Raw genomic sequence first — 12,857 nt, forward strand, 5'->3', positions numbered from 1 at the left:
TTCCGGAACTTAAGCTGACAGAACTTTGTTTACACCCTGACGTACATATCAAGCACGATTATACAAAAATATATGTACATGAAAAAAACGATATTACAATGTCATAAAAGGGTTTTTTTCCGAGCAGTCGGATCAGGTAAAAAACAAATTCTGGACTAGTCATAATAATTAGAATAATTAGGATTCATATCATTTGGAAGCATTACAGTTCAAATCTTAAATCATCTCATATTCCGTTCCAGATATAGCTTATCTCGGCTACGTTTGTAAGAGAAAAACAAAAAATGACCCAAATAATTTGTTCCCCGACACATTGGGGCACATAGGACATATTTCGTAAATTTCCTTAAAAATTATAATGATTTACAGGGCTATATAAGTCTCCCTAAATATATAAGTCTAAATATTAAAAATGTATATATTACATAACTTATGTTTGATATAATCCCTGCTTTTAATGTTACATATCGGATGTCGCATATCATTAAACAAATGGTTTATATTTTCTCAAAATTTTAAAGAAATGTGCTTCGGGATTCATTGATATCAGGTACCTGACTTATTAAAAATTTAACAACATTTGTGAAATCATAATTCATCATTCTCCTAGCGCCATGTATCATATGTGATTGATATTCAAGCGTTTATTAAAAATGCAAGGAATCCACATGCTAAATCTTAATCCAGCCAGATTGATAATGCTGCAAGTTCCCTCGCATAGCATATGCTATACAAGCAGGTATTTTAATAGGGGATGGTCCTCACTGTAGTATTTGGTGACACGCAGACATCGTGTGAATCGTCACATGTGGAACTAAACATGCGGGTAGTGAGTGGGTAGGGGCATGAAGTGATCCATCACGCACGATCAGGGCTGCTAAGCGTAATACTATCCAGGGACCGAGGATAGAAAGCGAAAGATTGCGGTTCAACTTCAGCTGAAATCAACCGGTGGTAGGCATATTTCCAGTGTGACTGTTTCGGAAGCGTCCGTGGGCCCTACAACGGGTGTCGGGTATTGTTACCTGCCCTTATCACCACCTCTACATCAAGTGCACTCAAACACGTTTACCTCTCGCCCCCCACCTGACAAACTCTCGCGCCAGTCACGTGACCTGTCGGAGGCACGCGCCGTGAGAAAGAGACTCGTGTGTATTTCTGCGAAGTGATGTAGTTTGTGAAGACTTCACATCTACTTAACCTGATTTAGGGCCGGACTTGTTATGAGTTGATATTAAATAATGCAGAGCTATGCTGATAGTTTGAAAAGGTTGTAAAGCCAATGATATATTGGTGTAGATCTTGACGCCAAATGGCGACCACATTCCCGCCATAAGAGCGAGAATCAACAGGTGAAATAGATGATTTACGTCATTCTAAAGGCTCGTATTTCAATAAAATGAATGCTCTGCCTTTGCAAAGTAATGAAAGCATAAATCTTCCTCTCGCAATTTGTTCAATTCGATTAAGCAATCCCGACGGGACGCTAGCAAAATCAAACTAAATTATGAGAAATCTTAATCACTTCTCCCTAAGCGACGGAGCAAATTTGATGCGTTTAGTAAATAACTTCCCACACGACATTAAGTTAGGGAAGCTGCCAAAATTTAAATCCGCCACTTGCGCGTTCGATTAAAATTAAGATTCGAAAGCAACCAAGGCAGTTTGTAGCAAAGTAAACCAACGACAGACTAGAATTCCCTTCGGCTGGAATAGACACGCGAAAATCAATATCGCGGAGTGGGCGGGGAGATTGATGTCTTGATTGACAGGATCAACCAATCAGAGCGCGAGTTCCACAGATTGGGACTGAGGGTTACAACACCTGTAGGATTGCTGTGAAAAAGGGACGGATGCGCATGCGCAGGGCGGAACTCTTGAAGCATGGCGCTTTTGTTGAGCGCTGAAACAGATGCGATACGACGGAATTACAAGCCTTTGCTATTGTTTCCGATTGTCAACGATAAAACGATTGCCTTGGCTATAAAGATTACCCGTTGATCGCGTTAGAGCATTTTCTGATAGCGCGCAGTAGAGAGCACACTTCTAGCAGCCCAATCAGAACGACTAGTGTTAGCACAGCAATGCCGCGTTCGTTTCTTGTGAAACACAAAAAGTTAGAAGAGGAGGACGAGAGTTCGGAGCACAGGAGTGCATTTAGAGTTGTAACGCCACGAAAAAACGGTAAGTGGAATTTTATATGATAAAAACAATTAATGAAGATATACAACCTTACATTTATTATCAAAATCTAGGGTATATTCTTCCGTGATAAACCGATTTCCAATGCTGTGTATTATATTTATTACAATTATTAACTAGTATATTAAAAACAACATTTTTCACAAAGAACGGGAATTATTTTTTGCGTGCCAAATTTATATATGTTTGTATCAAAGTTGCTGAATTAGAATTGTTTTTAAATGGCATTTATTCATTCAAATAAAGAAAACATGGAGGCAATTTTGAAATTTATTTTAATGAATGTTTCTGTTAATGTTTAAGTTATCGTGACGATTGCACTGTTGAGCCTATACATTCTCTTAAAGAAACAAATACCAAAAAAGAATAATAAATGTGCCGTTTTTTCGTAAGAAAGTGATTACTTCCTAGGGGGTTTAACACACAATAGATAAAATTTAATGTTTATCTTTAAAAAAGAAAAGTTTTTGTGAAACCCTCTCCACTTCCTGCTTTGTGATCCCAATTACTTTCTAACGGCTTTGTTTTGGTCGTGTGGGTGTCCTTAAACAAACTGATCAACCCTTCGCGTGTCATAACATCAAATCCGACTCATAAATATTTTCCCATCATGTTAATTAACTCCGGGTAGTACTCTCCATCACTTATCAGAATGATAATGTGGATTAGCACTCGAGAGGGATTAGCCCTGGAGAATTAGAGGAGGGATGTCACATAAAACAACTGTGTTTTCACCTGTGTAATTATCCTCTACACCTGAGGTGGGTCAATATTGACCGGACGCCATTAATTATAACATATTAATTGCGATCGTAACGATCGCGACACCTTGCCTGAGTGGAATATTGTGAAACTGACACTATGTAAACACGATACACGTGACTGGGGTATTTGTAATTAAAGGTGAAAGGCTTCAGGTGAGAAAGACAGATTTAACGCCAGTGATCAGATATAAATTTACCGTCTCTCTGCTACTGACATTTGAAGACTTTTTTTTACTGTAAGCGTTCCTAGGCATTTGAGACGTATTCACGCTGGTACGTTTCGTGGATACATTGTGGATTGAAGTAAGCTTTGATTTCTGATAGCAATATACACCACGCACAAGTCTCGTGCAATGTCGTTTCTCACAATCCTCAACCACTCCTAGTTTGCAGATTGTACATAAGTTCACAAATCAGTTTCTGTCACTCGAGACACTGACTTTATTTTTATTAACCTTAAGTATCAATATTGTAATTTATTTTTTAAATCTTCACATTTGCGATCCATACGGAAAATGTGTCTATATTATCCACCCGCTTCACCGAATGCTTTAATAAATTATGCATACGTTCTGTAAAGGCATGATAAAGACGTACTTAGATTAAAACAAGATTGTGATGCGTCCTTCATTTATACATTATTGTACTCTTGTGTAAGGTTAAAATATACGCTGTAAAAGGTTAAAACCTTACAGAATCAAGTTATACATAATAATTCGAAATATTGAAATCACATTAGATTTATAGCATGACATAAAATGCCTTATTTTCAGACATGGCATCCCCGGATTTGAAGAAGCCCCTCTTAGATATGCCCCCGTCTGTTGGGTGCCCCTCCCTCGGGTTGGCCGCCATTTCTTCCCTAGAGAGACGGGACAAGGCAGCAGATATAATAGACAAACATTTGTCTCCAACGAAAGCGGAGACAAACGCTCAAAATTCAGCGTTCAGCGCTTTCCGACCTTGGCTCAGCGAACCAACACAGAACTCCAGAACTGCTCTTACCCTTCCATGTAAGTACATTAAATCAAATTTTAATTTACATTCAAATAATATTGTTTCCATGTTAATTTCGACACTATTCCCGAAGATGCAATTTTTCTATTTGTTTATATTTGCTGTTGAATAATATTTGATGTTTGAAGTCTTTGTTAATAATGTTGTGTTATTACTGTCGGTAGACATCGATACTATTTTTATTAAATCACATTCTTGTATGATTAATATGAAGAAATTTTGGTTTATAAATGTTATATTTCGGGAATTAACGGGGATGTTTACCGAAAGGGATAATTTTCAAAGAATAAGGTTATGATATAGTCGGAATAAAACAATGAACAATGGAGATATGTTATAATTATGGGGCGGATTTTGTCACTTTTTATTTATATATTTATGGCACATATGTTCTTAATATTTTGGTTATAGATTACAAACAATGTGTACACATCGTGTATCTTTTCGATCAGACGGTCCATGATATTTCCTAGCGTAAATTGACGCTGTTGTTTAGCCACGATGATGCTTGTCGGCAACCGCTGCTATTGACATAATTGTACATTTCACGGTTGTCGATTTCAAGAGGGACGCCTAAGCAACAAGCATTAAATTTTAACGCTTGACAGGGTCTTAAACCAGCGCATGATCTAACAAATTAACATCGCAAAAGGACACAATTTTCCATAGAAAAAAGACTAAATGGATTCATTTAGACTGACAAAGATTAACACTGTTTGAACAGATTGACACGAGAAATGAATTACTTGAACGAAAAATCTAGAGGCTAATTACAATATTGCTGATTTCATACGGCTACTACGGAAATGTCGATGCATTATATCGCCGATTATTCTCAGTTAATCAGGTGGCAAATCATAGAATAGAATCTTCCATAATTGATAATAAATGGTACAAGAGGTTTATGTTTTATGTATGCAGTTTCTTACGAATCACTTTTCAAAATTGTTAGGAATTTATTCAACATATTGTGAATGTTAATTCGTGTTTAGGATTGTGATATTTATAGCGAACTGATTCTTGATCCAACACGATTTCTTCTGCAGACAAGGACACCTGAAATGTACATATGTCAATTTCACAAATCAGAGTATTCCACTGCGGTTTTCTAACCGACAGCTTGCACGTAGTATTTCTTATCGCAGTATGTTTCACTTTTGACTCTATCCGAGGGTGACTTGCGATTTCCACTACGACCATGACAAGGTCATGTTTGATGAATCATATAAAGAGAATTTGCGATCTCAATATCATTGCTTCCATCGTCAAATGTCTCTCGAATACATCGATTAATCTTGAAATATACAGGCGTATCAAAACTACTGATGCTCGATAGAATTACTCCTTGCGGGATTCATTCTACTTGTCATGCTAATTATTATCACTTGTTTAAAAAAAACACACAACTGGAACGGCACTTGTAAAATGTATCGATCATTTAATTAAGGCAAGTTGGTTTAAATATTTGTGTGGTGAAAATATTCAGTTCGGCTTCTATGGTAGCGATTGGGAAAAATGAGACTCATTTAATTTCTCGATCAACGATGAATTGGCACGTTGAAATTATTGTGTGACGGAGTCCGCTTAAAGGGGTGTTTACTTTAGTATGAGATAGATTTCAAAATTTCAAACATATGTCACGACGATATCGTGAGAATGATTGTTTCAGTGTCAAAAGAAAAAGAAAAACATGTACTTTGCAGGGTTTACATTGGTAATACAATAAATAGTTTTTTAAGGATTCTTTTAAGAAACATCAACCCGTGTTCCTTAGACAAAAAAATCATTATGAATTAGGCTACGTTTTTAGTAAAGGGAATACCGATTGTTGTCTAGCACAGCCACATTTTGATACACGCCAGAGTCGAGTCTCTTATCACGTGACCTAGTCGCTTATCCCACTTCCCACGTGAGAAAGTAGTGATATACTATGATGATGAAATCGACACGATTAGCGACAGGGCATGGCAAAATGATGATGAAATATACAAATGAACATGAATCTGTGCTTTGATGACGCAACAACCAAACGAATGACCTCTTAATAATATATGAAAAATTTTAAAACAGGAATATGCTTAATCAGCAATGTACGTGATGTACCTTTGCTCTTGATGTAATTGCGTCGGCTACCAAGTTGTCATTGTTGCTACTTCTACTTCTACTTCTCCTGCTGCAACTGCTGATGCTACGGCTACGGCACCTTGGCTGTTATTGTAGTAAGGCTGCTACTAGTATTGTTACGGCTTCTCCATCTTGTGCTACCAGGGAGTCTTTACAAACGGTAGTGTCACGGCTGCTTCTGCTACTGCTACTGCTCCTACTACTGCTACTTCTGCTGTTAAGTAGCTTCTCCTTCGAGGACAAACCAGTTAAACCATCATCATCACGGTAACATTTATTACAAATCGGTTCAGTGCAGTAAAATAAAACTTGTTTCTTCTTTTAGGTGAACCAATGCGAAACATCATCCAGTCCACTGATTTCCGCGTGAGCTGCACGGATCTGTATCGTTATCAACTTCTCCACGGCTTGTACAGATCACCGCTCGAGCTCTTCCCTTTCTCCTCCCCTATCTGGCCCAACACGGGTCTCTACCAACAATTCGACAAGAAGATGTGGAGCTACAACGTCCCAGCTCGTGAAAAGGGCGGAGAGAGTGTGAACCCTTCGTACGAAAAAGGGTCATTCGAATGCGTCAAGTGCCTAAAACAGTTTACGACCCCCCACGGACTTGAAGTGCACGTACGAAGATCGCACAGCGGCCGTCGGCCGTACGCTTGTGACGTTTGCAATAAGACATTCGGCCACGCCGTAAGCCTCACACAACACAGAGCGGTGCATAGTCAGGAAAAGAGCTTTCAATGTAACCAGTGCGGCAAGAGTTTCAAGCGGTCGTCCACCTTATCCACCCACCTCCTCATTCATAGTGATACTCGACCCTATCCATGTCCTTACTGCGGGAAGAGGTTTCACCAGAAGTCTGACATGAAGAAACACACGTACATCCACACAGGTAAACGCTCTATCATCTTGTGGTTCATGGACGTTGAATGTTGGTTGTTTAGTGAGACCGGGTTTGAATCTCAAACTATGGCGAAACATTTTAAGTAAATGCTTTGAGTGAGTGAGTGAGTATGATTTTACGCCGCTTTTACCAATATTTCAGCAATATCACGGCGGGGGACACTAGAAATGGGCTTCACATATTTTACCCATGTCAGGAATCGAACCCGGGTCTTCGGCGTGACGAGCGAACGCTTTAACCACTAGGCTACCCGACCGCCCCGTAAATGCTTTGATCCCCGCGAGATATAAGTAATCACGAAATGTACGCCATTAAAGTTTAGCATGTTAAATACTTTGCAAAGGTAGATAACTCGTTTTTTTCAATAATTGTTCACTGTCATGCGAATATCCTCGCAATGGTAAATATAGCTTTCTATTTACGCAATGATACCTGTGTAAATCTCGAATATAACAACTTGGTATATTTGTTCCGATTTCATTACTGCATTGCGAGGACATCTTTGTGAATGATGGTGACGCATATCTATAATTAGCCTTCACAGGGTATACATGTAATGAAAAACAAGGGTTGCGTGAAACAAAGACAATTTGTGGCTGAACCTAAAAATATGAGACACCAAATAACAATGCAAACTCGTAAACTCTATGTTCTAGGAACCATCTTAAATAAATCGAATGTTGCATATATCGAGACAAGCGGAGTTCCTATTTCAGACCATTGTTATGAGAAGGATTCTATCAGGGCAATAACCTAGTTTCACTCAATACGATATACATATACATGTATAATTTAAATTGGTTTCGCTAGAACTTAAATGACAGGGGGACCAGTTGTCACCAGTAGTATCATCCTCTGTTAACATCCTCATCCACGCATCTGCATGACTGGTGATGGGTGTCACTCGACGTCGCTCTTTTTTCAACAAACAGTTTTTTGCAGCGTGAACGAAATTGAATTTATTTTTTGAAAATTGTAGCTGGTGATATCAAGCATGATATGCTAATTTAGTAGATCTAATCGATCGCACAAGTGACTCTCGTTAACTACAGCTGAAGTAACAATATGTAGATATTCTGTAATCAATTCCAAGTTGGATTCAATGACTTGAATTCATGTGGATCAATTCAATACTGATCCATGAATCAACAGGGCTTGACACTGATATGTGAATTAATTAATATAATTAACTATTAAGTAGCATAATGCGTCATGATAAAAATCACAAATGATTTTTTTTCAAATCTAATCCTGTTAGCAGTTGGCGGTTCTGAAACAAAAAAATAGTATATATTACCATGTATATCAACCATCATATGACACGTTTAACGCAAATGCAATATGATGAATTATGTATTAAATATCTCCTACCAAGCTATTGACGAATGTGGGTATTATTTAATGCTACGCATAATTTCATTTTCGATATGTATATCCAACTAACTCGGAGATCATCAAATACGCTTTAGTGCAAAGTATTCATGGGTAGCATTCATATTCATTGGCGTTCGGTATTACAAGCTGTAAACCATCTGGCTTTATTGTTAAAACTGCTTTTGGTAGGTATCTAAGATAAATAACTGAATACGATATAATTATTGTTAAGATTTTGGATTCAGCATAGTTTCTATTTTAGCGATTTTCTTCTTTGTTGCTTAAGTTAAATACTATTGTAATTAAACTTTCATGAATTTTAACACATTTTGCCGTTTCGAACTTGGAATATCGTTGAAAATATGGGCGTTTTAAATTTGATGGAAATAGATTGAAAAGACAAGTGACAATCGACGCAAATAGAACGATGGGAATAATTGGCTTAACACGACTGGTGATATTGAATATTTCACCTTAAATAATTGATTTCAATCTTTTGTTGATACTGGAATTTAAATAGCTACACACAGATAATGCTCACATCCCCCAGGGAAGATCCACAACAAGAAAACGCCACTCGCAGGATCTGTAATGAAATCAGGGCAAGGCGACGTTTAGGGTCCTACTAGAGAACATGGTTAAGCAGTAACACAATTATTCTTGTTTGATGAACACGAGGCTGAGGGTCTCGCTATAATCAGATAATTAGTGCTCTTCATATTAACTGGGGCCTAATTACAGACATTGGGATTATGACAGAAATCTAATTGCGACATTTGGGATCTCGAAATACAAATATGGCGTCGAGGAGAGAAAGGGCCCTTCAGACGCGCTCGTCTAAGTCTCGCGAGATTTGTCATGATGTGTCTTCATTAGCGTCGATGTTGACCCTGTTTACAGAAATAACACTCCAATCTTCTTTCTAATAACAGCTTTGCTGGTTCACGGACCGCTGAGACAAATTTTCGGCAAATAGGTAGCATTGGGTTTTCATTGTAACTGTTTCGTCCATGAATCAGTATCACCATATACAAATATGACTGGCAACGTATTGTCGAAAACAACATAGACGTTAGTGCGCCAATCGAAACTCTTGCATACCTAATTACCGAATAAGAATGTTGATGAATAAACTTACCTTTCTGGTTGACTTAGAGAAGCAAGATAGCCCGGATTCAGTAAAATACGATCGATTTGTGACTTAAATTGTACATTATGTAGCAATTTCTGTATCAATATCGTCAATATTTGTCTATGTTACGAGAACACGTTTATGCGTTAATATTCGCATAAAAAAGGATTTTTGAATGCAGATATGAACATTTTGGATCGAGATCCGCGAGATTTCGCTGTATAAATAGTTCACATGTTTAATTTGGTTATGTAATATTGCCCCTATAGTTTTATAGTATTCAGTGTTATCTGTAAATTATGATCTTTGATTAATGGCGTTCGATGAACATTTCAAAGAATGATGTTACCAACAGTATTAATTTCACAATGATCCATGCCCATATGTCTCATGTTGTGCATAAAGATTCTGTAGGCGATATGATAATTTACTCCAGGCTGAGTTATACTGACGGTAATTTCATTTTTGTAAATACAGGAAATATTCCTCACAGACGACCGTTAGGCATTTTGCAATAAAATGAACATGTGTCGGAGGTGTGTAGATTTCATATCTGATTGAGTTACCCGTGGTACGTCACAAAATCTCTATGAAATGAATAGAACAAACTGATTGAACTCCAGGGTACTATGTGCACTGGATGTGGTATATAATATCATGAATTAATTAACATGCTGTAAAAACATAAACGTAGTTTCAATGAGTTTAAACAGGAATGGTATTCAATGAATATTGGCTGTTAAGTCGTACACGGGCGAGATCGGATTGTGATAATACTGCAGACAGGCAACAGCTGTGCGTATCAGAGTGAGACAACAGAACCATATTGAAATTCGAACCCGAAGCGAAACCCGACGTAGAAAGTCCACTGAAGAGAAACATCTTCGTGAATGGAAACCTCAAATGTTCAATTTAAGATGATCGGGTGTACAAAGTATGCTTATGTTGTATTTTTTGTTTTTTTCAGGAGAGAAGCCCTATAAATGTACCCACTGTGGAAAGGCCTTCAGCCAGTCCTCGAATCTCATCACCCACTGCAGGAAACATACCGGATTCCGGCCTTTCGGTTGCCAAAAATGCGGTCGTGCATTTCAGCGAAAGGTTGACCTTCGTCGCCATCTTGAAACACAACATGCAGAAGAAAGAATTGACGAATCTAATTCAAGTATCGACCACGTGGCAGCTCGTGACGCAACGCCGATGACATCACCGGAAGTCTCTCCTGTCGGCAGAAGCACCCCACTGAAATGTATTCCTCTTACGACACCGGAAGTGTCGCCAGTTTCCCAGCCTTCATCACAACGTGCTTCCCCTGTTTCTTCAGTGTCATCGATGACATCACCCCAGTTGTCGCCCTTTTCCCATGGGCAGAGAACTCCGCCTCTCATCCTGTCACAGCCTCAGCGGCTAGCGGATGCAATAGACGCTCATATGTCGGAGATGTAAAGTTTACAAACTCTTAGAAATGATGTTGAGATTTTCATATTTTCCAATTTTTTAGTCCGAATTTTAGCTCTTGCTGAAGATTCTTATTAACATATCCACCAGACTTTATTGATAGTTTAATACCTGATGCTGTTATGTGCCATATTCTTCGCCAGTGTCAGTTATTGTGAATCTGTTCTCCTTTAAGGTATTTATTTGGAACTTTTTGCTCAAGTCCTATGTAAGTATAATGATGTGATAAGGTCACACGAACATATTGAAAATTTGCTCAAATGATAGAATACTACATTGGTGTGGAATTGAAGGACGCAAGAAGAGCTTAAACACTCTTCACAGTTTAGAGCATTTATGTAAAGTAGTATACCTATTGCGGATTTTCTTCTTTATCATTTCGTTTTTTCATGATTGTTACAATTCGTCTATTTGTTGATTACTTGTTTAATATGTACATAAATGAACTTGAAAGTATTTGCGTGTAAATAAACGCATACTGAGATAATATGTTGTTGGTTTTGCCTCTACAATATGGACAATCTGTGCCACTAGTAGTGAGTGAGTGAGTGAGTGAGTAAGGTTTTACGCCACTTTTAGCAACATTCCAGCAACATCACGGCGGGGGACACCAGCTTTAGGCTTCACACATTGTACCAATGTCGGGGGGAATCGAACCCGGGTCTTTGGCGTGACGAGCGAACGCTTTAACCACTAGGCTACCCGACCGCCCCCTTCTAGTAGTGACCTTATTCATTACTGAATACTGAAGGAAACGTGTATGCTATAATGGTTACCTGGAGTCATAGAGTTCAACCCCTCTTATACGGAAACCCCTCCTCCCGGTTACGTACTGTTAGGACTATCTAACATAACAAATATAACATAACATTTCTCCTGTCATGGATTTATATTTCGGAAACATTATCTGTGCAGTTTAACTTGGAATGTTTCCAACAGGATAATCGGGGTTCAAATGGACACAGACACACCCCTTTGATGGGGCACACTACAAACACGTACAACAATGTTACTTGGACAACCCTCTATCATCACACTCTATTAAGTATGACTATCAAACAATGTGATATGATTTCCCAACTCAGTGACTAATGGCGGCACACTACAAACACGTACAACATTGTTACTTGGACAACCCTCTATCATCACACTCTATTAAGTATGACTATCAAACAATGTGATATGATTTCCCTACTCAGTTACTAATGGCGGCACAATACAATTAATTCTTTCATTTGCACATGTTTCTAGTACTACGTAATCTGTGTTTGGTACTGGAAGTATTCATCCTCAATTATTCAACCACTCTGACGTCATCTTCAATTGTTTCTGAAACTGTTCAACATATAGGAGTTCAACCTCTATTAATCCTGACATTATGCATCTTAAACCTCTTCATCTCCAATTATTCAACCTATTCAACCTCCAGGACTCCATCTTCCATCATTCCTGAAACTATTCATCTTAAATCCATTTATCTTCTCATATTTTTTCCTGAAACTATTTAACCTCTAGGACGTCATATTCGATTATTACTGAAACTCGTAATCCTGAATGAATTTATCGTCCATTATTCCTGAAACTATTCATCCTAACTCACGTCATCTTTTGTTATTCCTACAATTATTCAACCTCCAGGACTTCACAATCCATTATTCCTTAACTACTCCATAACTATTCATCCTACGAGACTTCACCCCAAACTTTTAAATTATAATAATAACTATAATAATAATAATAATAATAATAATAATAATAATAATAATAATGATAGATGTAGATTATGTAATGAATTTAATGAGACTGCCCAACACATTGTCAGTGGATGCCCAGCTTTGGCACAAACACAGTATCTTGATGGAATGGCTCGATCATTTTATTA

The 12,857-nt window shown here is 38.0% G+C and overlaps 1 protein-coding gene across 1 annotated transcript; it reads left to right on the plus strand.

The window, feature by feature from the left end:
• Positions 1 to 1,742: 1,742 nt before the first annotated feature.
• Positions 1,743 to 11,462, plus strand: LOC124143487 (zinc finger protein 85-like). The gene is made up of 4 exons (XM_046512487.2): positions 1,743 to 2,184; positions 3,740 to 3,979; positions 6,433 to 6,999; positions 10,485 to 11,462. Exons 1-4 carry the CDS (start codon positions 2,085 to 2,087, stop codon positions 10,961 to 10,963), a joined length of 1,386 nt encoding a protein of 461 aa, XP_046368443.2. The 5' UTR covers positions 1,743 to 2,084; the 3' UTR covers positions 10,964 to 11,462.
• Positions 11,463 to 12,857: the final 1,395 nt, after the last annotated feature.

Source organism: Haliotis rufescens, unplaced genomic scaffold, assembly GCF_023055435.1.
Source record: "Haliotis rufescens isolate VD_foot unplaced genomic scaffold, xgHalRufe1.0.p SCAF_8, whole genome shotgun sequence".
Classification (NCBI taxonomy): Eukaryota; Metazoa; Mollusca; class Gastropoda; order Lepetellida; family Haliotidae; genus Haliotis; species Haliotis rufescens.